This window comes from Brassica napus, chromosome C1 (genome assembly GCF_020379485.1).
Source record: "Brassica napus cultivar Da-Ae chromosome C1, Da-Ae, whole genome shotgun sequence".
In the NCBI taxonomy this organism is placed as follows: Eukaryota; Viridiplantae; Streptophyta; class Magnoliopsida; order Brassicales; family Brassicaceae; genus Brassica; species Brassica napus.
In genome coordinates this window covers 27,183,656-27,210,211 of record NC_063444.1, presented here as the reverse complement: position 1 = coordinate 27,210,211, position 26,556 = coordinate 27,183,656, and the positions used below count along the sequence as shown (strand labels likewise).

The following is a 26,556-nucleotide window of genomic DNA, read 5'->3' as shown; positions in this document are numbered from 1 at the left end:
TTGGGAGAGGGAAGACACTGCAGAGACGTCTTCTAGGAACTCCAGGAACCGGAAGAGCGATCGTGGCGGGAAAGGTATGTATGTGCACAACCTCGGCGCTTGCTCCATGTCTACTAAGGAGGATGAACTTGTAAGTTTTTTATTATTATTTATCTTTATATTTTTTAAATAAATATTTTATATATTTTTTGGCTAATAATGGCGGTTTTTTTAGATCGAAGCAAATGACGGTAATCCCGTTGATCGTCTCCAACTCATTAAGGTGGCTCACACTAACAAGACGACGGGTCAAATTCAGGACCCCGTGATCAGAGGTGTAGTTGATTTGGTGGAAGCTGAGATAGTTTCTCAATCTCAGCCTCTCTCTGATGACGGCGACTCCACGGGAGCTTCAACCAACCTGTCTCTATTGCAAATAAATGAGATGGTTGAAAAGGTAATTTTTTTTATTAATATATTTTTTTTATAATGTCGATTACTTACTTGTCCATATTTACTTACTTTAAATATTTTTGTAGGCGGTTCCTAAAAGGAAAGGAGGCCGTTTAGTTGGGTTGGCCCGTCGTGCTTCTTCGTATCCGGCATCTTCTTCGCAAGCTCCGTATGCCGATCCCATGATTCTCGAGGAGCTACATGACAAAGATGAACGGATTGGGGCATTGGAGGAGCAGAACACCACTATCCTTTCGGAGAATGCCACTATCCGTTCGGAGAATGCCACTATCCTTGCTGAGTTGGCATCCCAGAAGAAGTTCAACACCGAGATTATGCAGAAGCTAGATCGTTTGATGTCTTCGAGTTCATCTTAGTTTATTTCGGCTTTATAAAACTTTCGGAATGTTTTTTTTTTCTATTTCGGTTTGTATGAATTTTAAACTTTATGAATGTTTTTTTCCTATTTCGGTTTTTATGAATTTAAATTTTATAATATTATTAGTTTTAAATTTCCAATTTTTTAAATTTATTAATATCAAAAAATATATAAAAATGCAAAATTAATTTGTAAAAAAAAAAGGGTATATACCGACGGACAACGGTCGTCGGAATATACCGACGGACATATATCCGTCGGAATTTACCGACAAACTCATTTCCGTCGGAATATACCGACGAACGTGGTTCGTCGGTATATTCCGACGACCGATGTCCGTCGGTAAATTCCGACGCCCAAAGTTCGTCGGAATAAACCGAGGAACCACGTTCGTCGGAATTGTAGTTTTCCGATGAACTCTGGTCTCGTGTAGCCGCATCGTAATATCGTCGGAAGTTCGTCAGAATGACGTTTCTCGGTATTCGTCAGAAAGTCGTCGGAATTTCTTACGAAATTCCGACGAATTTTTTTTTTCCGACGAAACGATACCGACGGACGGGTTCGTCGGAAATTCGTCGGAATAGACCGATTCCGACGAATTTCCGACGATTTCGGCCATCAGAATCCCCCTGTTTTCTTGTAGTGTTTTGAGGTTGGACTAAGTAATTATGGACGTTCGTTAAATAACATTAAGCATTAAATATGTTAATTGATCAATAAGTAATGCATGGATACAAACGAAAACACAAAGGTATTAGTGGTGCAAAATACAAACTTTATATCAAACAAGAAACCAGCCACGCAAATTAATTTTGAATTGCATAGTATACGAAACTTCAAGTAATCATATTAACTAGACTTGTGCTCCTTATATATATAACACTGTGAAACACCAAAGCATAGCCCATATCAAAATGAACAATAATAAATGGTAATATGCCTCACCATATTTGTGTAATGTGTGCGTGCATGTGGAGAAGAAAATGCAATTCCATGTGATTAAACATGAGCCGGATTTCCATTTTCAGGCGGCGTGGAGGGGGAGGATCCGTCTGAAGCCGCCTTTCTGCCTCTTTCAGATCGACAATTTTCTGCAAATTTAAGGCTACCTTCATGCAATCCTTGCCGTTTCTCTTCCTCAGTCCACTCCGCCGCATAATAATGCTCTTCCTTTGATTTTTTCTCGTCACTTGTTGGTCCAAAAAACATACTTCCCCATTGCGGAAAATGTATAAACGCAACTAAAAGTGTAAAAATCATCCCCATGATTCCCATCAGCGACAAACCATCGGCAGTATGGAATCTGGATGAAGAGAAAAAGATCAATTGAGTTAGCCCCGACCCAAAATTTCCTCCTGCGCCGGTCAATCCAGATATTAGCCCTAGAGAGCGGCGGGAGACAAAAGGAACGATGCCGAAGATGGCCCCACAAGCTGCTTGCACGCCCACGGAGAAGAGCATCATGGATAAAATAGCTATAGGAAGTGAAGTAGCACGGCCGAGCCAAACACAGAAAATACCACCAGAAGTTTGTAAGATCCAAAGGGTCCATAACCGCCCTCTCATACCGAAAAACCTAGCAGAAATGTCAGATGCGTATCCACCAAGCGGACGAGCGAAGAAGTTAGCCATACCAAAGCTGGCTGCTATCATACCAGCAGTGTGTAGTTCAAGCTGAAACCTGATACGCAAAACACAAGAAACACATCAGGTTATTTGTGATGAAAGAAACGTAAATCTGGAAGAAAGTGAATATTTTTGTTACTGGAACTGAATGCAAACCTGTCGAAGAAATACTCGGAGATGACATTGTTGATGGTCATTTCGATTCCCATGGAAAATCCATAGAGAAGGAACAAAACGTATGTTCTATAGTTCAAAACAGCATACCAAACCACCTAAAAGAACATAAAAAATGTGTAAAGGAAACCGGAATTCTTATATGCATTCGGTGTAGGCCTGTGTATATCGAGCATATAAAATTTGAACGGAAGAAGCAGCCAGAGCGGAATATGCCTTTTTTTCCCTATTCAAAACGTTTGGTTCGAAGTGGAACAAAAATACTCTCAGTACAAGAATACATTGACCAAAAAAGTAATTAGTCTATCTCGTCAGTATCATCCCTCTAAAAATTTGTAACCTGTCTGCCTAATTTTGAATATATTGATATAATTTATTTACTTAATTAAATACCTTGGTGAATTTGTCTTTGGAAACCTCTCCTCTCTTCTGTAGAGTACTAAGGTTTCCATCAGGAAGATCTTGTCCAAGAGTGAGCACAAGAATACCCATGATGACCTGAAGAAATCCGGGAATGAAGAACGCAATCCTCCAGGCCGTGAAGGGAGTGGCTCCAGCGAGTTTGATGACGTGGAAAACCATCGGCATGAGTAGCTGAGTTACGCCTCCTCCCATGTCTCCCCAGCCACCAGCACATCCATTGACGAGTCCAATGATCTTACCGTTGAACATCACGCTGGTCCAGTACTGACAAGACACAAACGTGGCTAGACAAAAACCAATCATGAACCGGACGGATAAGTAGCCACCAGCATCAGATACAAAGGACATGCTAAACACTGTTGGGGCGGATAGCATTAGCAGAAACGCCGTTCCGTACCTGTTTCATTAGTTATATAATTAAGGTGGACATTTATCAATATTTATTATTATTATTCTTGAGGAGAGCAATTAAGTTAACTGTGGAAAATGATGTGTATATGTGATCATAAAGTTTATGCAGAAAAATAGACTATAAGTGCTATATAGGGTTTGATTTGTAAAAGCTTAATTTTCCTAATTAATATAACTTTGAATGAGAGTCTATGGATGTTTCTACGGGGATATCCATTCACTATCTCCTAACAACATAAAACAAGTATAACGATACGAATACGATTATACGGATTAAACATCTCCAGAAAGTATATGGTAACTGTTGTAAGTTTTCTCTCTCAAAAACTAAGAAAATCACGAGAACTGCATCTTCCCATCATGAGATGAATGGTATTTTTTTTTGCTTAACAAGATGAATGGTTCATATTGATGAATCCTATATCTAATGCATGTGTTCCAACAACATGTACGTTGGATGAGTCTACACTCTTTGACCAAAAAAAAGAAGAGATAAGTCTACTACACTCATGATGGTTTCACCATTAAACCAATTCTAATATAACAGTATAAGAACATTATAATTACCTAGCCCCGAGCAAGTCACAAACAGCTCCCATAGCGAGCCTTGAGAAAATGGCACCGGAAACGGAAGCGACTCCTGCTTTTCCAATATCACTTTTGGTCAAATCGAGGTTATCTCTGATGATAGGAACCAGAGGTGCGGCGGCAAAGGTGGATATAAAGCAAGTGAAGAAAGAGATCCATCCTAAGTGGAAAGCTCTCATGTGTGGCTTCGCAAATGAAAATGGTTTGAACGCTGTTGCCCTGTGTTCTGAGTCAACCGGCAGGGCAAACTTAGCTGTTGGATCATCAAAACGGACGGTATGGGATGACGGGCCATCATCTTCTCCTTGGACAGAGAAGGAGAAAACTTGTTCCCTCGCCGTGACTCCATGCATGGAAGTCCCAATAGACCCTTCGTCTTCATTATGGTGAGCCATTATTGTTCCCAATAAACGGGAGAAGAAGACTCTTTCTTCTTGAGACAAAACGTGCGTCTTGTTCTTCTCAAGCCTTTGCTTTTAGCTCTTTCAGGTTTTCCGATTAATTTTTCGTAGCATATATATAACGTTGGAAATGTCGCATATTCCTTGGAGGGGGCGGTGGAAATATATATATTTGATGGATGATTTGGCAATACAGGATTAATAATACAATTTTTTAAGATAGTCAAATAATAACTTTCCTTGTATATGTCGAGTTTGATTAACAAGGGTCTAGAAGTCCCTAGTTAAACGTTCGATCGATAAATTAACTAAAATATTGTTTTTCACTTTTTCTGCTTGATTTATCGTTATAGCCAGAGCCAAATATGCACAACCATATCGGGTAGTGGTTTTTGGCGGATATAACTCGGCCGATCCACCATCGTAGTTTTTTTTTTCTTTTTTCAATCGTAGTATTGTTATGTATAGCGTAAAGAGGTAACAAAAAAACTTTCTTGGATGCTAATGCATATGGAATATCCAACTTCTGTAACATAATTAAGTAGTGTAAAAGTCGTTGACAACATCACGTTGTATAATGTTTTGTATATGGTCATGGAGCACGCTGTCTGTGTTTTAATTAATAAAATTTGCAACTTGATAGACCTCACGAAGACAACCAAATGCTAATTGTTGATAAGTAACAATGTTGTCATACCCATGTTAGATTTTGTACCAAAGAAGTTAATATATATAAGATAAACACTAATATTATGTTTATATGTTTCTAAAGAGTTCCGTGCTTAAAATTATTACTTTAGAAAAAAATTCGAATACATATCAATTCAAAGGTGAGTCTTAAAAAACAACAATGATAACAGAAAGTAAAACTATCGCCATTCATAAGTACTATAAGTAACTTTATTTATTTCAAATATTATTGTTAAGTAGATATAATTAACACTACAAGAAAACAGCAAGGATTCTGAGGAAAAAAATCGTCGGAATTTCGTCGGAATATCGTTATTCCGACGACATACCGACGAAACAAGTCGTCGGAAATAATTCCTCGGAATTTCTTCTTTCCTCGGAAATCCCTCGGAATTTTCCGACGGAATTCCGAGGAAACAAACTTCCGAGGAAATTCCGAGGATCACTAGTTTGTAGGAAATATCTTCGGAATATACCGAGGGAGAACTTCGACGGGATATTTCCTCGGACGTTCATCGATCGATGCGTTTTTGGACATATATACATCGATCGATAGGAATATACAGACGGACATATTCCTCGGATAGGGAGCAGTTCCTCGGTATATACCGAGGGAGCAGTTCCTCGGTATATTCCGAGGAACAGGTCCCTCGGTATATTCCGAACGTTTTTTTGTAAACAGATCGATCGATGGATTTATGTCCAAAAACGCATCGATCGATCGAGTAAAAAATATAATTAATTTCCTCGGAATGTAAAAAATATTAATTTTTTTAAAAAAATAAAATTTCTGAAATTTAAATTCGAAAATATGAAATTAAAATTAAAATTGAAATCATAATAATTAATATTCAAAGTTTCACAAATAAAAATAAAACATTCCGAGTTTTTGGAAAAAAAAAAAACTACGGGTCTGGCACGTCCGGGAACACCTCGTTCGGGTACATCCTCTGCATCATCTCCATCATTTGCTGGTTCAGCCTCCTCTGTGCCTCATAGCCCGCCTGTTGAGCCGCCATCTGGGTCTCCAACAAAGATATACGATCATCTTTGTCCTTCAACTGAGCCGTAAGTACTTCTGGATCAACAAAGGGCGGTGGTGCAGAAGAAGGAGGAACCGACCGGGTGCGACGACCCAAACCGACCAAACGTCCCTTCTTCTTTGGAACCGACTGAATAGAAAATAGCCAAATTTACAAATTTAAACCAAGAAATAAATGAATTGAACTTTAAAAAAAAAAGAACTTACGGATTCAACGATTTCGTTGATTCGAAACCGGGACAAGTTGGTCGAAGCCGTCGAAGCGTCATCCTCGGTTTGAAGCTGAGACACTTCGTCTACCACCTGAGTTTGGACCAGGTCGACCACGTCCCTCACAAGACCGTCATCAATCTGGCCGGTCTTCTTGTTGGTATACGCCCTCCTCATTAGGGCGAGATCATCAACCGGCTCGCCATCATTTTCTTCCGCCTTGAAAAAAAACATAAATTAAAGAAACATTAGAAATTAGAAGAAATGCACAATAAATTAAAATTCTGAAACTCAAATAATTGAAGAAAAAGCGGTTGAACTTACCATGCGATCTCCCAGAGTGGCAATAGATTGAGCACCCAAGTTATGCTTGTAGATGCCCTTCCCTTTACGGTCGCTCCTGCGGTTGGTGGAGTTGGTGGAAGAAGTTTCTTTCGTCTCTTCCTTATCCCAATGCGCACACAACTCCTTCCAGACCGTGTCGTTCATCGACTTTGGGACCTTTTAATAAAAAAAAAAAGGAAAATAGTTTAATAAATTAAAAAATAGTTTAATAAATTAAAAAATAGTTTAATAAATTAAAAAATTGTTGTTGAATAAATTAAATCGAACCTTATTGATTTCCCACTTCTTCTTCCACTCGTGGATCTGCTTCCCATAGTTGTCCATAACTTTATGGCCGAAGTGGTGATAGATAAAGAGCGTCTCATCGGAATTCCAGTTGAACTCTTGCTGAAAAAAAAACACAATTAGTAGAAAATTTATATTAAAGATTAAAAATATAAAAAAAAAATTAGAATACTTACCGCAAACTGACGAAACCACAGAACCTGCTTGTCGGTAGGGAAGTGAGTGAAAGTCGGATGTCCACTGTCGAGGGCCGAGTACATCATACGGTTGATCCATGCGCTGATCCCGTTCCCGGATCGGTTAAACCTAATAAAAAGAATAAACGGTTAATAATGAATCCAAATTTAAAGAAAAAAAAAGTTTAATTACCATGTTTGACCCCGTCCATGTGGATACGGAGTGAGATACGGAAGATGGTCACGACCGGGCTGTTGAACCAACTCCGCAACACGCATCACTCCCGGAGGACCCGGAGGAACAGGAGCGGATGCAGCAGCGGGAGCGAGAGGAGCAGGAGCGGGTGCAGCAGAGGGAGATGTATGGTTGGAGCTGTGGGGCGAAGGGGAATCCTGAAAATGGCTGGAATCCCGAGACTGGCTCCCCGTACCACCACGACCACGACGCTGTCGAGGCCGGGTCTGATCATCATGAGACCTGTAAATTAAAAAAAATATATTTAATAAATAGAGAAATATATAAATTAATTTTTTTTTTAAAAAATCCCAAATAATTTAATCACAAAAAAAGATTTATATATATTAAAAATATTTAATAAATATATAAAAATAGTTCTAATAAACAAAAAATAGTTTTAATAAATAAAAATAGTTTAATAATTACAAAAAAATAGTTTTAATAATATATATATATATTAAAAATATTTTTAAATCCCAAATAATAGTTTTTAATCACAAAAAAAGTTTTATAGATATTTAAAATGTTTTGTAAAATCCAAAAAATCGAATTTATATACAAAACAATTTTTGTAAAATCCAAAAAATCGAATTTATATAGAAAAATCGATTTGTAAAATACAAAAATCGATTTTATATACAAAAATCGATTTTATAAATACAAAAAAAATAAAAAAATTATAAAAAAATTCTAAATCAATTCAACAAAACAAATTATTCAACCAAATCATAATTCTAAACCTATTATACAACCAAATCACAATCCTAACCAATCACCCTAACAAAAATCTATCAAAACTACACAAAAACCTAACAAATAGAACCTAAGAGAGTGGGATAGGGTCCTTACATGATTTGTGTAAGAGAAGGGGGAGATCGCCGGAGATATCGTCGGATTTCAGGGGGAAATCGCCGGAGAGAAGAGAGGAGTCGCGCAGAGGAAGAAGAGAGAAATGGGGAAGAAGAAGGGGCTCGTGGTTATAAAACCTAGGGTCCGACGGACATTATCCGTCGGAATTCCGTCGGAATTCTAATTTCAATTTTCGCGAAATATTTGCCCGGTAAAATGAAAATATTCCGAGGAAATACCGAGGAACTAGTGTTTGGGGTTTCAAAACATCAATTTTTTTTGCCGTATTTCATTTCTTATACAATTGTAATGCATACCATTGAGGATTCTTTGTATAGATGAGCATAAACCATGAAATAACAAATTTCAAAACTAATTGAAAGTATTCCCTTTACCGTTCATTAAAAGGTATAAGTGTTTCTCTTATGTTGTGGGATTTCGTTCATACAATCGGAAAAGTGTTAATTATACGGTAAGGAACAAATATTTGACTTCATAATGAACGTAAGACACTTAATAAGGGTTATATAGGTGTTATTCAAACCGCAAAACGTTGTTTTCGGTTTAAAAACCCTATTTCCTCGGAATTTCCTCGGATTATTCCGAGGGAACTCCGAGGAAACCCTCTTCTTCCTCGGAATTTCCTCGGAATATTCCGAGGAAATTCCGAGGAACTAGTGTTTGGGGTTTCAATACGTCAATTTTTTTTTATAAACGGATCGATCGATGTATATATATCCAAAAACGCATCGATCGATCACTAAGATGGACCGGACCGTAAGAATGTGATCGATCGATGAGATTATCCCATCGATCGATCGAGAATCTCAAGTGTTCCTCGGAATGTCCTCGGAAAATCTTGTAAGTTTTTTTATAAACGGATCGATCGATGGATATATGTCCAAAAACGCATCGATCGATCACTAAGATGCACCGGACCGTAAGAATGTGATCGATCGATGAGATTATCCCATCGATCGATCGAGAATCTCAAATGTTCCTCGGAATGTCCTCGGAAAATCTTGTAAGTTTTTTTATAAACGGATCGATCGATGGATATATGTCCAAAAACGCATCGATCGATCACTAAGATGGACCGGACCGTAAGAATGTGATCGATCGATGAGATTATCCCATCGATCGATCGAGAATCTCAAATGTTCCTCGGAATGTCCTCGGAAAATCTTGTAAGTTTTTTTATAAACGGATCGATCGATGGATATATGTCCAAAAACGGATCGATCGATCACTAAGATGGACCAAAGCGTAAGAATGTGATCGATCGATCCGTATTTGTTCAAAAACGCATCGATCGATGCGTGTGCGGGAAACAGAATTATAAGGCAAAACCCGACCTTTTTTGGATCTAAACCTCAGAACTCTCATCCCCTCCGATTTCCCCTATAATTCGCCCCCCCCCCCTTTCTCTCTCTATAATCATCCGATTTGAACAATTTTGGGCTCTATTCCCCTTGATTTTTCGAGCTCTACCTGATTCCTACACTCGTTTTCACCCTAAGACAGGTATACTCCGCGAATCTCCACATTCTGAAATCGTGTTCTTGAGCAATTTTTTGGGTTTTGTGAATTTCTTATTTCCGTGTTGATTCCTTGATCAAATATGCATGAAACAGATGTTTAAACATGGAATAGAACACAATTGTCTGTGATCAACGAGTTTGGAACAGGATTTGAGATGATTTAGGGATTGAGAATTTTTTTCAATTTGGTTTTTTTTTTATCACAACTCGATTTCGCCTTTCATTTTCATGTTGCTTTGAGTTCTTAATTGATTATAACCATGTTGAGAGCAATGATTCTATTTTGTAGAGAATGAAGCGCACGAAAACATCAGCAAAGAAGAACACACAAGAAGAGGGTTCGTCTCAGCGAGAGAAGCAAAGGCCAAAGAAGTGGGATAAGTCTGATACCACCCACTACAACAACATGAAGAAGGTAGCCGTTCCGGCTACACAACTAGCATGTCCTGAGACGATGACAATATTGGGAATCAAAGCAGACATTGAAGGGCTGTTCCAGAACATGGGTCTAGGCCAACTATGCAACCTCAACGAACCCACTTATCCGGAGTTGGTACGCCAGTTCATAGCATCCGCATACGTCAGCCATCCCGATGATAGCCATCAGGAAGGTTTTCTGGCATTCGTAGTGCAGAAAGTATACTATGAGGTATCTTTCACAGACCTCTGCGGACTATTTGGATTGAGTGCAGGGGAGAGGACATCTGGTCTTTATTGGACTTCAGAGCTGTTGAACTTCTGGGAAACGATTGGCACAGGGGTTTATAGATCTTCTCAGGCAAAGGAGTCACTTATCCGGAGCCCAGTACTGAGATATGCCACACGCCTCATTGGCTCATTGCTATACGGGACAACCACAGCCGCATCAGTCACGCAATGGGAGTTGTGCCTCCTGTACCAAGGTGTGAGGCATTTGCTACCGGCATTTGGAAACTCTACATTCCCACCTGCTACTGCCTTCAACATGGGAGCGGTGCTGGCCGCAAACTTAGCAGGATACAAGGGGAAAGTAACCAAATCCATGAGCAATGCATGTGGATTTGGTGCAGTGATTACTCGGATCCTTAGACATGTGGGTGTAGACTGCGAGAAACAGCAGGTAGCACTGGACAGATCGAACAAACTACCTGGATGTCAAAAATCTTGTAAGTAAGGAGTTCATAGCTGGTCCCCACTCGAGGATCGATCGGGATGGTCCTTACGTCTACGTATTCCAGGACCGAGTGAAGAAAACACTCTACTGCCACCTGCCTCAGATCGGCCTGACTGCTCTACTTTCAGAGGCTGCAGTTGAGTTCCTACCCCCTGCTACCGCACTAGTAGACAAGCCATCCTTCTTCACGCCAAAATATCAGACCAAAGGCAAGGCCGTGGTTGATGAAGAAGGAGAAGATGAGGCTGCACAAGCCATTCCAGATGATTCAGAACCCCATCAGCTACTCCCATCAGACTCCAGCCAGTACAAGCTGCAAGAGCTTCCACCGAACGCCACTTCGCGCCAGCAACAACATTGGAGAGATCAGAGCATAAAGACAAACAACGACATGCTACACAAGATCTGGGCTGCCATTTCACGTATCAGGCCGTGTCGTTGCCAAAAGGATGATGTAGTTCATCGGGACAACTCTCCATTCAGCTCTGGTTCGGGTTCGAGTGGTACACACAGGGTAAGAAAGAGGTCCAAGAGACCCAACGATGCAGGAACATCTGGAGCAGGAGACGACGAGTAGGAGCTATCACCGGCCAATATTGCCATTTGATTTCCGACCGCGCTATTTTCTTTTCTTTTCTATTCTAACGTTTTATGGTCTTATTTTCTGTTAATTTTGAACTTAGTTTTTTTTCTTCTTAATTATGAGTTCGTATTTCTTTTACATGGTTTCTTCCTTTTATTTGGTTGTGTTTTGAGTAGTTTTTAATTCGTATTCAGCTTTGCCTTGCTAGATAAACCAAATAACTAATATCCGAGGAAAGAGGTTATATCAAGTGTTCCTCGGAATTTCCTCGGTATTTCTTAAAAAAAAAAAAAAATCAATGGTAGTCTGTTTCCGAGTCATCATCACCAGATGAATCTGAATCTGGATCTTGGTGAAACTCTCCAATCACTGGTTCATCCTCTACGTGAACGACAGCTTCCTCTCCAAAGTCGGTTAAATCGACAACAAGGCCAACTCCAGCTAAATCTTCTGCTGCACTTAAGTTGCCGGATGTGCTTGGTTGTAGTGGGTCTTCCAGCTCAGAACTTCCCTGAACTCGGCCTCTCGGGTTGAGTCTTGTAACAGTAACCCATGGATCATCTCTGTTCCTTACCCGGGGGTACTTGATATAACAAACCTGTAACATTTAGAAAAATTATAAATTAATACACATGATGATGAATCATTCTGAATAATTAACATTTAATTACCTGATCGGCCTGAGAAGCAAGAATGAAAGGATCATAATATTGCAGCTTTCGCCTCGAATTTACTGATGTAACACCAAATGCATCTGTTCTCACACCTCGATCTGGAGTGTTGTCGTGCCAATCACAATAGAAAACAGTACAGCGCAATCCAACCATGCCCAAATACTTGATTTCCAAAATCTCATGTATGTGTCCGTAGTATACATCATCTCCTGATGCAGAACAAACGCCAGCATCATAAGTCGTACTCGAACGTCTCCTCTTCTGAGTTGTGAATGCATATCCTCGAGTACAAAATCTCGGATATGACTTCACAACAAAGTTTGGTCCAACGACCATCTCACGTATCCAATCGTCAAATGTTTCACCTCTGGCCAAACCAGCAGACACCTATTAATAGCACATATATATATGTTATATCAATAAATGTGAATTAGTATAAATATGTGATAAAATATATTTTAATTTGTTTAAAGCACTCACATAAGTAAACATCCATCCAGTAAATTCTCTCTGCTTCATTTCTTCTAGTTCGTCCTCTGTGGCGTATCTATACTCGAACCGCTTTTCTGCCATGAAAATCCTGTATATGATGACAATAATGTAATTAATTAAGATTTAAATTTCAACTTGTTAAAATAAAAATTTGTAAGCTCATTTATTTACCTCTCATATTGAAGAACGTCTTCGCAGTTGGTGAGCAAATATGTTTGCAAATGACTGCGCTCCTGCTCAGTAAGTCGACGGTCCTTTGGTTTTCCGCTAAGTCGTCCAACGTCTGTGAAAATGTCTGGAACCGTAACATGATATGTTGCCCGTTCGCCTCTATCATCATGCCGAGCAGGTCTTCTGTTTTTGGTCTGAACTTCTGCTGGAAAGTAGTACTCGGCAAAGTTTGAAGTTTCTTCATTGATCATCTGTGCGACTATAGAACCTTCCACCCTACTTAAATTTTTCACCATCTTCTTCAAATGGAACATATACCGCTCATACAGATACATCCATCTATACTGCACAGGACCACCAAGTTCCAATTCTCTTGCCAGGTGAATAACAAGATGCTCCATAACATCAAAAAATGAGGGAGGAAATATCTTCTCAAGGTTGCACTGAATCACGGCTATGTTAGTCTTCAAATTTTCAATACCTTCAAGAGTCACTGATCTCGTGCATAAATCGCGGAAGAAACCACTTATCCCTGCAATTGCTTCATGAACATTTCGTGGTAATAGTTCCTTGAAGGCGAACGGAAGGAGGCGCTGCATCATTACATGGCAATCGTGGCTTTTCAAGCCAGTAAACTTTCCTTCCTTTCTGTCGATACAGTTACGCAAATTTGATGCGTAACCGTCTGGAAATTCCACATCGTTTGAAATCCAATCAAAGAACGCATCTTTTCCCGCTGCATCAAGTCGGTATATGGGAAAAGGAGCCCTACCATTCTCATCAACATGAAGTTCTGAACGAGCACATATATCGACTAAATCCAGTCTTGACTTCAAATTATCCTTTGTTTTACCTTGAACATTAAGGATCGTGTTCATGAGATTGTCAAAAAAGTTCTTCTCAATATGCATGACATCTAAATTATGCCTTAGCAGATGATCCTCCCAGTATGGCAGATCCCAGAAAATACTTTTTTTGTGCCAGTTATGTAGTTCTCCAACAGCATCTACCGGAAAACGCTCATGTCCACCGACGTCTGGCGTCCTTTCTGCACCAAAATCTCTTAGTTGTATCTTCAAATCTTTCCCACAAATTTCCGGAGGTGGACTGTCAAACACCCTCTTGTTCTTCGTAAACAAATTCCTACTCCTACGATATGGATGATCAGGTGGTAGGAATCTCCTGTGACAGTCAAACCAACACGTTTTCCTTCCGTGTTTTAGTTGGAAAGCATCAGTGTTATCTTGACAATATGGACATGATAGCCTTCCATGCGTTGTCCATCCAGACAACATACCATATGCTGGAAAATCACTTATTGTCCACATTAGTACTGCCCGCATTTGAAAGTTTTCTTTACACGAAACATCGTATGTTTCAGCACCTTGAGCCCATAGTTGTTGCAACTCATATATTAGTGGCTGAAGAAACACATCAAGTGATCTCTTAGGATGCTCTGGTCCGGGAACGAGAATCGAGAGAAACAAAAACTCTCGTCGCAAGCACAAGTTTGGGGGTAGGTTGTATGGTGTAAGAATGACGGGCCATAGAGAATACTGTCTTCCACTCTTGCCAAACGGACTGAAACCATCAGTACATAATCCAAGGTAGACATTTCTTCTCTCATACGCAAAGTCGGGATACTTTGATTGGAAATGCTTCCACGCTTTTGCATCTGAAGGATGTCTGATCTCACCATCTGTTGAGTGCTCCGCATGCCATCTCATTGGTTGCGCTGTGCGTTCAGACAGATACAACCTCTGCAACCTTTCCGTCAAAGGTAAATACCACATCCTTTTATATGGCACTGGAACTCTTCCACTCGTATCTTTATAACGAGGCTTTCCACAAAATTTGCATGTAACCCGCTGTTCATCCGCCCTCCAATAAATCATGCAGTTGTCGCTGCATACATCTATTACCTGATACGATAAACCAAGACCAGCTACGAGTTTCTGAACCTCGTAGTATGAACCAGGAGCTACATTATCCTCGGGTAGAATACCTTTTACAAAATCAGCAATCGCATCCACACAGTCTTCAGCCAAATTATAATCTGTTTTAATGCCCATCAATCTTGTAGCAGATGATAAAGCTGAATGACCATCTCTGCAACCTTCGTACAATGGTTGCTTTCCAGCATCCAACATATCATAAAATCTCCTAGCTTCTGCATTGGGTAAATCTTCCCCTCTAAAATGATCATTTACCATCTGCTCAGTACCTACACCATAATCTACATCCGTTCTAATTGGTTCTTCTAATCTAACCGCTGGCTGAGGTTCGCTAGTACTACCATGTTCATAATCAGTTTCCCCATGATGATACCAAATTTTGTAACTTCGTGTAAACCCACTCAAATATAGATGAGTCCAAACATCCCACTCTTTAATAACCTTTCTATTTTTACAATTAGAGCAAGGACATCTTAACATACCTGTTTTTTCTTCCGGTTGTCGGTGAACTAACCCCATGAATTCGGTTATACCTCGTTGGTATTCTTCCGTAAGCAATCTCGTGTTCGGATCCAAATGAGGTCGATCGATCCAAGAACAAAAATAATTTGAAGAAGACATATTTTTTATGAATCAAATGCGTGTGTAAATAGAGTAAGAGGGAGGATGAAGATATGGAGTGAATGAAGAGGAAGATGAGTGCTTGTATTTATAGTTTAAATCCTGCCGACAGACCAAAGAAATTCCGACGGAATTCCGACGGAAAAGGCTAGTTCGCCGGAATTTCCTTGGAATTTTGTAAAATCCCCCAACGGCTATAATATTTCCTCGGAATTCATCGGTTTTTTCCGAGGAACCCATTTTTCCTCGGAATTTCCTCGGAATATTCCGACGGATTGATATTTCCTCGGAATTCCGTCGGTATATTCCGAGGAAATTCCGAGGAAACCCAATTTTGTGTTTCCTCGGAAATTCCTCGGAATATTCCGAGGATTTCATTTTCCGTCGGAATGTCCGTCAGAATACCACTGTTTTCTTGTAGTGTAATAAAAATATAAATACATTTTTAGCATTTTCTTAATCTTTGAAAAATGTCAAAACTACAGTCTTTATGAAATAGAGGAAGAATCTGGCTACCACTCATTTGACTATTTTGTCTTAGTATTAAATGTATTCCTTCCGTAGTTCCACTGACTCCCAGTACTTTAGCATCCTTATTGAAAATCCATGCTATCTAATTTGTACGGTACATTGTTTTGTAAAGCACAACTTATTTATTTATAATAAATACATTTTCCATGAGAAATTAAAATAAATAGGCTTCTTGAAAAGTTGTTATTTTGTGATCTGAATCCTGCAACTTATGAGACAAATATAAGGATACGTTTTAAACTGGAAACTTTATCCATTCCACAAGAAACTATGAAAATATGTAGATTAGTCACTTAAAAGGTTTACTTATACTACACTGAAGATTTTTAATAAATTTGTTGCAATTGTAGAAAGCGCATTTAAAAAATCAAATCTGTTGCGAAACTAGAGAATAGAATATGTGTAGTTTTGTTTCTGTATTATTCATAAATATAAGGAACCCTTTATATATAGGGAATTACACCGTCGTAGAATAATGGAAAGACTATAGAAAGGAAATACAAATATGGAAAGAGTACAAATCATAATCTAATAAGGAAAAGGCAAGATGCCGATTCTCTCTCTCTCCACTCACGGTCGACTCTCTCTCTCTAGCATTGGGCCGGTTATGAACCGGGCCGGTTAATTATGAACCGGGCCGGTTATGGACATCTACAATATGATTTATAACACTCCCCCTTGGATGCCATAACCATACAAGGATTTTAATTCATTTTAGATGTTGCCTCATTAAAACCTTACTAGGAAAACCCAGTGGAACAAAACCATGGTGAAGGAAAAAGAGTACAACACGTATTACTCCCCCTGTTATGAACAACTCGCGGCTGGCCTCATGAACAGCCAAGATCTCCGAATGGTTTGAAGATGTGGCCGCGATCGTCTGCTTCATGGAACGCCATGATATGGCCGTTCCACCATGTGTGAAAACATAGCCTGTTTGTGATCGAGCATTGTGTGGATCCGAAAGATAACATGCATCAGCAAAATCAACTAAACCTTCTTTGTTTTGGTTAGTATAAAATAAACCCAAGTCTTTCGTTCCTTGCAGGTAACGAAGAACATGTTTAATCCCGTTCCAGTGCCTTTGGGTTGGACAAGAGCTTAATCTAGACAATAGATTCACGGCAAAACATATATCTGGTCGTGTGACTAGCCAGATACATCAAAGCTCCTATGGCACTGAGATATGACACTTCGGGACCAAGGACATCTTTATCGTCCATCTTAGGACGGAACAGATCAGTGTCCAGGCCGAGGGACCTCACGACCATGGGGCTAGATAATGGGTGAGACTCGGCCATGTTGAATCTGTTGAGTACTTTTCTGTATATGCCATTTGATGCACAAGGATTCCATCTCTTATGTACTCAAGCTGTAATCCCAAACAAAACTTTATTTTTTTCAAGATCTTTCATCTCGAATTCTTTCTTAAGATATTCAACTGTTTGGGAAATCTCTCCAGAGGTTCCTAGGATATTCAAATCATCAACATACACTGCTATAATCACAAAGCCCTGGCCGAATTTCTTTATAAAGATACAAGGGCTGATCGGATCATTCTTGTATCATTCTCTCTCTAGGTACTCACTTAACCTATTGTACCATATTCGGCCTGATTGTTTCAATCCATAAAGTTACTTATTCAACTTTATACAGTGTTGTTCTCGAGTACTCGATTTGTTTTTCAACTCTATACCCTATGGTACTTTCATATAAATTTCATTATCCAGTGGCCCATATAAGTATGCAGTTACAACATCCATTAACCGCAAGTCTAATTTTATTTTTTATAGCCAGACTTATCAGAAATCTAAAAGTAGTAGCATCCGCTACAGGGGAGTATGTCTCCTCATAATGTATTCCTGGTCTCTGTGAGAATCCTTGTGCAACAAGCCGTGCTTTATATCTAACGACATTACCATGTTCGTTTCTCTTTCTCAGAAAGACCCACTTATGGCCGACTGGTTTAACATCATAAGGTGTCCGGACTATTGGTCCAAAGACATCTCTCTTCTTTAAAGAGTTGAACTCCACGTTTATAGTTTTTTTCCATTTGATCCAATCTGATCGTTGAGTGCACTCATAAATAGACGTGGGTTCATGATCCTCATTATCATAAATAATTTCAAGTGCTACATTGCATGCAAATATATCATCAATGTCAACATCTTTTCTGTTTCATTGTATCCTAGACAAGACATAGTTTATTGAGATCTCATTATTATCAGGACCTTCAGTACCTTGAATCTTGGCGTCCCAAGGATCAGTATTAGATACATCAGGGCCGGCCGCATATTCATGATCGGCCGCGATCGCTATTAGAGTTTTGGGATCGGCCGCGGCTAAGTCCCAGGATTTAGGAACGGCCGCGGTCATGTCTAGGGTTTTAACAACCTCGGTTTCATTATCTGCACCTTTCTTAGTTTTCCGAGGGTTCTTATCTTTGGAACCTATTGGTCTACCACGTTTCAAACGTTGTCTAGACTCTGTAACAACTTGATTGTGTCCCTCTTGAACATCAATTCTTATTGGTGCATTAGCAGCTGGTATATATGACTTAGTCACTTTTTTCGGGTCAGTAAAGGAATCTGGCAATTGATTAGCTAGCTTTTGTAAATGTATAATCTTTTGGACTTCTAAATCACATTCCTGAGTCCGAGGATCTTGCCAAGATAAGGATGTTTGATTCCATGTAATCTTTTTTTACCAGCTTATTGCTATCTCCCCCTAATGTTGGATGTTCGGATTCATCAAAGTGACAATCCGCATACCTAGCCTTAAATAAATCACCCGTAGTTGGCTCAAGGTATTTTAGAATCGTGGGGGAATAATATACAATATATATCCCCATCCTCCTTTGAGGTCCCGTCTTTGTTCTCTATGGTGGAGCAATTGGTACATAGACGGCACAACCAAATGTCTTAAGATGGGATATGTCTGGCTCATGACCCGTAAGCAATTGTGATGGGGAATATTTATGTTCACTAGACGGTCTGATACGAATCAGTTCGGCCGCGTGCAAGACTGCGTGTCCCCAAGCTGTGACTGGAAGCTTAGACGTCATAAGCAATGGTCTAGCTATTAGCTGAATTCGTTTTATGAATGATTCGGCCAAGCCGTTCTGTGTATGTAATGTGCCACGGAGTGTTCTACACTTACCCCCATGGATATACAGTAATCATTAAACGCTTGGGACATGAACTCACCAGACGTATAGTGTTTAAAAGGATGGCCGTTTGTATTCAAAAACCGGTCGTGACAGAGAGTAAAATTCTCGGTGGCCACTTTGTTAAATGCAGCATTGGACTCCATCATACTGACCTTGGCGTAATAAAGGCCAGTAGAGAGCGTAGGTATATACTCTAGGACTTTCTTATGTCCTTGGTCGATTTCTATGATCTGAAGGAACTCTTTGTTTCCTTTGCCCTTAGTCTCAATATGAAAGCCATTCATTTGAATGTCTTTAAAGCTCAGATATCTCTAGATGCGTACCCTTAGGCAACAGGATGTTAGCCTGGCTGTAGCCCTCTATGAGATTGGCTATACCCGGAATGATACTTTAGAGACTTCATATAAAAACGTTCATTCATTAATAAAATAAGTTCAAAGCAATCAAAACATGGAAAACCCAAAGCAAAGAACACAAAACATAGATGTCGAATTCAACTTCATTCTTTTAAACAATCTGAAGTTTCATAATCCATAAGATCGTCTCGTTCATGATTGAAATCATCTTCACCATCTTGATAAGTCATATGAGCTTCAGGATTCTTCCCTTTCAAACTCTCTTGGTAGAGGTCAACGAGATGTTTGGGAGTCCTACATGTCTTAGCCCAATGGTTATCCATACCACATCTATGGCACACAGATTTGGTCGAGTTTTATGGTTTAAATGATGTACCACGGCCTCGGCCATGACCACAGCCTCCATAAGAGTTTCCTTGGCCACGGCCATATGAGTTGCCTCGGCCTCGACCAAACGAGTTTCGGCCACGACCACCACGTCCATGCCATTTTCCACGACCACGGTCGTGTTGGCTATCACTTTGGACATGGTTCGACTCTTTCTTATCCTCTACGGCCGCATGTGCCTCAAGTAATGGGTTTGTTCCAGGAGGTCTCAATTCACTGTTTCTCATCAACAGTTCATTGTTCTACTCAGCGAGCAAGAGGCAAGAGATCAGATTAGCATAAGTTGTGAAGCCCTTCTCACGGTACTGTTGTTGTAACAACACATTGCTTGTGTGGAAGGTGTAAAATGTTTTCTCAAGCATATCCTTATCCGTTATATCCTCACCACACAGTTTCAATTTAGAAACTATCTTAAACAGGGCCGAGTTATACTCGTCCACGGACTTGAAGTCCTGGATTCTGAGATTCCTCCAATCATACATAGCCTTTGGTAATAACACCATTCTCTGGTGATCATATCTCGTTTTCAACTCTGTCCAAAAGTCTAGAGGATTCTCAATAGTCAAATACTGATCTTTGAGACTCTCAATAAGATGATGGCGTATAATTAATATAGCTCCATATCTATCTTTCTCACTTGCATTATTGCCCTCGGTGATACATTCACTGAGTCCCTTGGATTTTAGGATGATCTTAGCGTCAAGTGCCCATTGCAAGTAATTATCTCCAGAGAGATTTAGGGCAGCAAAATCCAAGTTGTTGATTTTCGACATCTGAAATCATATGTTTCATAATTTAGATTTAAAAGTGTTCAAGCGAATGCAATCAGTATGCTCAAGCAATCCGGATTCTAGGTATGATGCAAATAGGTCATTCGTATATGATGCATACATGTTCAATCTTAGCATTCAGATTCTATATGCAATCAGTTCGTACTATTATGCATGCATGATGCAAACAAGCCGCACGGCTAAAATCTTAGCAAACGGTTTCAATGCAATCAATATAATGGTCATTCGTTATCAATTTTAGCAAACGGTTTTCTAAGAGTTCAATGTGTAATTGCAATCAAACAGTCGAGCAATGCATCAATTAGGGTTCATTCAAGAATGTATGTAAAATATCAATACTAGCCGGATCATTATCAAGACGAGAATGCATAAATCATTTAACCTAGCTAGTGATTTCTATTTCAATTCAAGCATTCGGTTTTAATCAATCAAACAAGATAGTATTCAATTTTAATTTCAAGACATTAGGGTTTCGATCAAATAATCAATACGATTTCAATTTGAAAATCATTCAATCGGTTTTATCAATTCAAACAACCAAATTCAAGAATGAGATTATCAATCCTAGCAATCGATTTCTATGTGATCAAATTCAATACGGTTTTAATTAATCGAGGCTAGCATACTATATCCAAACATACAATCATTCAAACAATCAATTTCGATCTCAAAGATTAATTAGGGTTTGGATAAAATCGATTTTGCATTAGCTTTAAGGTTCTAATCGATTTCATGCATAGCATTTATTATGCATGTATGCGGCTAAAGGTATTAGAAAAATGATTTTGATCATTAGATCAATTGGGGTTTAGGGAATCGAACTTATGATTATGAGCTTCGATTTACTCATTGGGGTTTTGATCTATTACCCTAGGGTTTCCATTAGGGTTTAAGGATTACCTTAACCTCAAGTAGGGTTGAATGGACCACCAATGAGATGAGGATCGCGAACTGAACGTTGAGATTGATTTGAGGTCGTCTAGAGCTGGAACGTATCGCGAGCTGTCCTTGCTGGTATCGGGAATGCAAGCTGAAGCTGAGATCGTCTGATCACGAACGGAAACAAGCTGTTATCGCGAGCGGTATCGAGTCGTCTATTGTGAGCTGGCTGAGATCATGTCTCGTGATCGAGCTGAGACGGTCTGAAGTCGTGAGCTGGGATCGTGTCACGAACGGGAAAAGGATGAGTATTAGGTTTAGGGTTCGTGATCGGGAGTTCTCAACGGTTAGGGTTTATCGTCTAGGGGATTATGGATTCGTCGGCTAGGGTTTGTTTAGCTTAGGGTTTAGAGTAATCGTGCTGATAATGTGTTGTGAAACTAGAGAATATAATCTGTGTATTCTTGTTCTGTATTATTCATAAACATAAGGAGCCCTTTATATATAGGAAATTACACCGTCATAGAATAATAGAAAGACTAAAGAAAAGAAATACAAATATGGAAAGAATACAAATCATAATCTAATAAGGAAAAGACAAGATGCCGATTCTCTCTCTCTCTCTCTCCTCATAGTCGACTCTCTTTCTCTCTAGCATTGTGCCGGTTATGAACTGGGCCGGTTATGGACATCCACAATATGATTTATAACAAAATCATATTTTTTTCTCTTTGAATATATTAATGAACTATTTGGTCAATTACTGGTTTAAAGAGACTTTGCTTTGCAATTATGATTTTTAAGAAACATATTATAATAATATTCAATAAGAAAATTATATTAAAAATATTTCTTTGAAAATTTTAAAATATGTTTCATAGAAATGCTAACTGTAAAATATACTATATTTTATGCGATTATTTGCGGTTGATATTTTTTTTTCTATTTCTACAATCCTAGAAAAGAAAGAATTAGGGCATCGATGTTTTTTTTTTTTATCAGATTTAATTTTGCACAGTTTTTGTTCCAAAATTAGGGACCATGCCACACCACCTAGCACCCACAGATAAATTTGATCTTGTTTGACTTATACTAATTTTACAATCCATTATTTATATATGTACCTACCACAGCGTCACCTAGTGTTGACAAATTGCTGGTACAATAGCGTACGTTGGGCGTACGGCACCAGCACATTAAGTTGATCCTCATCTTGCTGCTTTCCCTTATTCAGCCCTCCTTTGTCCTCTTTTGTTGACTTATTATCTCATAGTTATTGTTTTCTTTTGGAAGATACTCCTTGTGTTTTATTAAGTGTCGTTTTGGGTTTATGCAGATGGATTAAAGAAACAATTAATTTTGTATATTTTCTATATAAAAACACAATTATCAATACACCTAACCATATTTCGACCAAAAGAAAAATAAATTGCTGAATAAAATTAATAAATTTTGCATTGAAAGTCGAAAACGACACTTATTTTGTAACGAAAAAAATTTCTACAACGACACTTAATATGAAACGAGGGAGTAATATTTATTACTACATTTTCTAGCTTCATTTACCGAAGCAAACTACACTTTACGTTAGACTGAATATTTTTTTTTTGTCATCTATTAGATTATATAAAAACATAAAGTTTTACACAAACAAGCAAGGAACACCTTATTTCCGGAATCATAACACGACAAAAATCGTAATCCTTTCGGAGTCAGATAGGTAAAAAAAACTACAAAGATAAAATGGTTTAGAATGCTAAAACTTAAACCAAATGACATGAAATAGGAACCAATGTATATATGTGTGGCGTGATGCGAATGAAGAGTGATGACACGGCTCAGTGTGAAGAAAACATGTATTACTTTATTAATGTCGATTTTGTCTAACTAGACGAAAACTAATTTTGGAATGAAATGAAAATGTGTAGAAGTTAATTATGAATGTATACTTTTCATGCAAAAATTTCACCAGATTTAGAGACTCTACATAACAATACCGTTTAAGATAATGATACACATAATGGGACAAGATGACATATAGCCTAGTAGGACAACTCCATCATTGAAATAGCTCAACAACATTTGCTAATTACTTTAACCGAGCTTCTGCAGCTAAGCTATTCAATTTACAGCGGAAGATTTAAACTATTACTAAACTTGACAAGCCCATGTCTTATTACCTTTAAGAAATCAATTCAATAAGTGACAAACTTACTTCAACTGATAGCCCTCTAACTAAACAAATGAAGATCTTTGCAGTTTTTCATGCCTTGTGTAGAGAATATAAACCCCTAAAAATGAGCATTAAGGGTTCAGTGATCTCTATCCAACCCCGAGTTTTGATGATATTGCTTGCCGCCTCACAAGATATTACGATAGGCTTCACAGCTACAACACTACTCGAGATGTGAATCCTTACTTGGATTTTAGCATCACTCGTACCAATAACTCCAGTATTAAAATAACGAAGTCCGAGGTCGGTCAAATAGAATATTTGGTGGCAGAACAAGCTGTGATTCTTTCAATACACATGGAAGATAATTTCATAAATAAATCTATGCCTCAAGCTCTTTAGTGTCATCAGACTCCTACCCTCATGTCAAATTTTTGGACAATTTAGACACACAGCTCTACTGTGTTAGCATATTTTTAACAACTCCTAGCAAAATGAGAAAATTTTCCTCAGTGTTAGCAGCAATGAAAATCACATTTCTCAAGTACCACATGGAAGCTGAGTGGTAGGAATATTCTGTAGCAATTGCACATGCCACAAACCCCCTCATCATCTCTCTTATACTCAGCCTTATAAAGGTGGTAGTTTTGTGTTGATAGATGATGTTAACTTTCAACATATAACCAATTTTTGGTTCCACTTACAAACCATTAACCCCATGTAGTATTCGATTCAAATGATTTGTCCCAATATGGCTAAATATTTGTTGTTTGTGTCTAAACTCACTTCAAATTATTATTATTCACTTAAATATTACTCAGTTGGTGTTCGTGTAAAGAACAAAGAAGACTTCATTTGTGAGGGTCTATATTTTCTTGAAGTGGCAAAGTTTTAATTTCATTGCTCCATAGGTAAAGCTCATCAAGCGATGAAGTGTAACATATGAGTCTTGCTCATCCTCACTCTCAAGTGCTCAACTATTTGCATCATAAGAAGTTTATCATCATCAATAAAAGTACATAAAGGATGTGTGAGTCATGTCATATATGTAAGAGTAGTTGTTTGCTTTTGGTTGTTTCTATTTTGTTGAGTATAGACCCTAGAAAATGTCTATTTTGATCTCTGAAATCTTTTTCCAATTATGTCAAAAAATTTTGTATTCTATGTAATATTCACTGATAATAACTCTTGCCACTGCTGGTTCTATCAATTAAAAGTATCAGATTTCTCTTAATTTTCATCATGTTTCAGCGACTTATTGAAAACTAATGGGCCTTAAAAATAAGAATCTTTCAATGTAATGGTGGAGGAGAGTTCACCATTATTGCCATTCTCTCGCACTTTGCACTTGACAGTTTATCTCTTGTATCCATTCTCCGCAGTATAATGGTTACCAAAAAGGTAACACAAACACATCAATGGATGAGTCTCTATGATGTTTCAAAGCGAACTTCATAAAAAGATATGGATTGAAACATTCTATACAACAAATTTTCTATCCAACCTCTTTTCATCGTATCTTTTTGATAACCATAAAAGTTCCAACGAGATCTTGTTTGGCAAAACTTATGAATACTCTTCCTTTCAAACATTTTGATTCTCTTACTATTCAACGCTCTGTGCATATACATCCAACGAGTTATAAACGCATAGTATGTTTATTGGGTACTATGAAAAATTTAAAGGTTATACATGCTTGTTTCCTCCCATGAAGGATCTATATTATATGCTATATGCTGTTTGATGAACATAACTTCCCATTTGAGAATGTTCATAGTTCCTTTACTTTTGGTGCAATAAGTCCAACATTAACAGCTTGTTGTTAACAAAGTTTTTTGCGAAATCATGAAGATTCATCTTCTTGTTCATCTTATATTTCCTTTTCACCTTCCACTGAGCATGTCTGAACACATGCTCTACCTCCTCTCACTGCAAGAGTGATTCTTCTACTCACAAAATTATATTTCCCTCCAATTCAAAGGAATTGTAATATAGCTGCAAGATTAGGAGAACCTATATTTACAGCTTCTCCTTTTTCAATGCTACATGGGATACCCGAGTAAACCTCTCAGATAGCAGAGGTTTGAGATAGAAATTAGCGTACATCAAAAGCTACAAATATGTCTCTAGTGACTTCCACTCACCAAATGGTCTCACGCTCCAAAGTGGGAATTTCAAAACTGAATCCCAAATTTCATTCTCCTTAATCATAGGACATCCTACTATGAGTCTAAAACTACCACTACAACTCTAGAAGGCAAGGGTTGGACAAATGTCATGGGATAGGAAATATTAGGGTCAAAATCGGTTACGACGATATCTACGTCAGAAAAAACGTTCGAGAAAGTTTTCTCGTCCATAAAAAAAAGAAGTCGAGAAAGAACGGGAAAACATTCAAAGGTCTATAGATCAGTTCGTTGAAACAAACAAACTTGATCATCGAACACGGATTCAGCTCTACCGTTCGCCGAGCTGGACCAGTCCTGTTCGGAGAACGGCTGAGCTAGACCCAACACAGATTCAGCTCGGCCGTTCGCCGAGCTGGATCGACCAGAGTCTGTCTTCGCCTCGTACTCGTAACTCCTCTCCCAAGATTGCATTGAACTCATTCTTGTTTCGTCTCGATCAGAGGTATCATTGAAACTTTAAAATTTAAAAACTGAAAGAACTTTTTTTTTCTCGAAAAACATTGGGATTGATCGTATAAAATGGCAACGGTTAGCCGAACACCCAAGGTTGCCTACGCTATACAAGGAATTTGAATGTTCTCCGGAATTGACGTCGTTTCGGAAGCATTCTTGTTATAAAATC

The 26,556-nt window shown here is 38.6% G+C and overlaps 1 protein-coding gene and 1 pseudogene across 1 annotated transcript; both read right to left on the bottom strand.

Moving 5' to 3' along the window:
- Positions 1-1,484: 1,484 nt before the first annotated feature.
- On the bottom strand, positions 1,485-5,463 carry LOC106374886 (high affinity nitrate transporter 2.6). Its single transcript, XM_013814810.3, has 4 exons — positions 4,013-5,463; positions 3,005-3,431; positions 2,594-2,709; positions 1,485-2,492 (listed from the first exon to the last, which is right to left on the bottom strand). Exons 1-4 carry the CDS (start codon positions 4,426-4,428, stop codon positions 1,811-1,813), a joined length of 1,641 nt encoding a protein of 546 aa, XP_013670264.2. The 5' UTR covers positions 4,429-5,463; the 3' UTR covers positions 1,485-1,810.
- Positions 5,464-19,658: 14,195 nt separating this feature from the next.
- LOC125579904 lies at positions 19,659-26,354 on the bottom strand (annotated as a pseudogene).
- Positions 26,355-26,556: the final 202 nt, after the last annotated feature.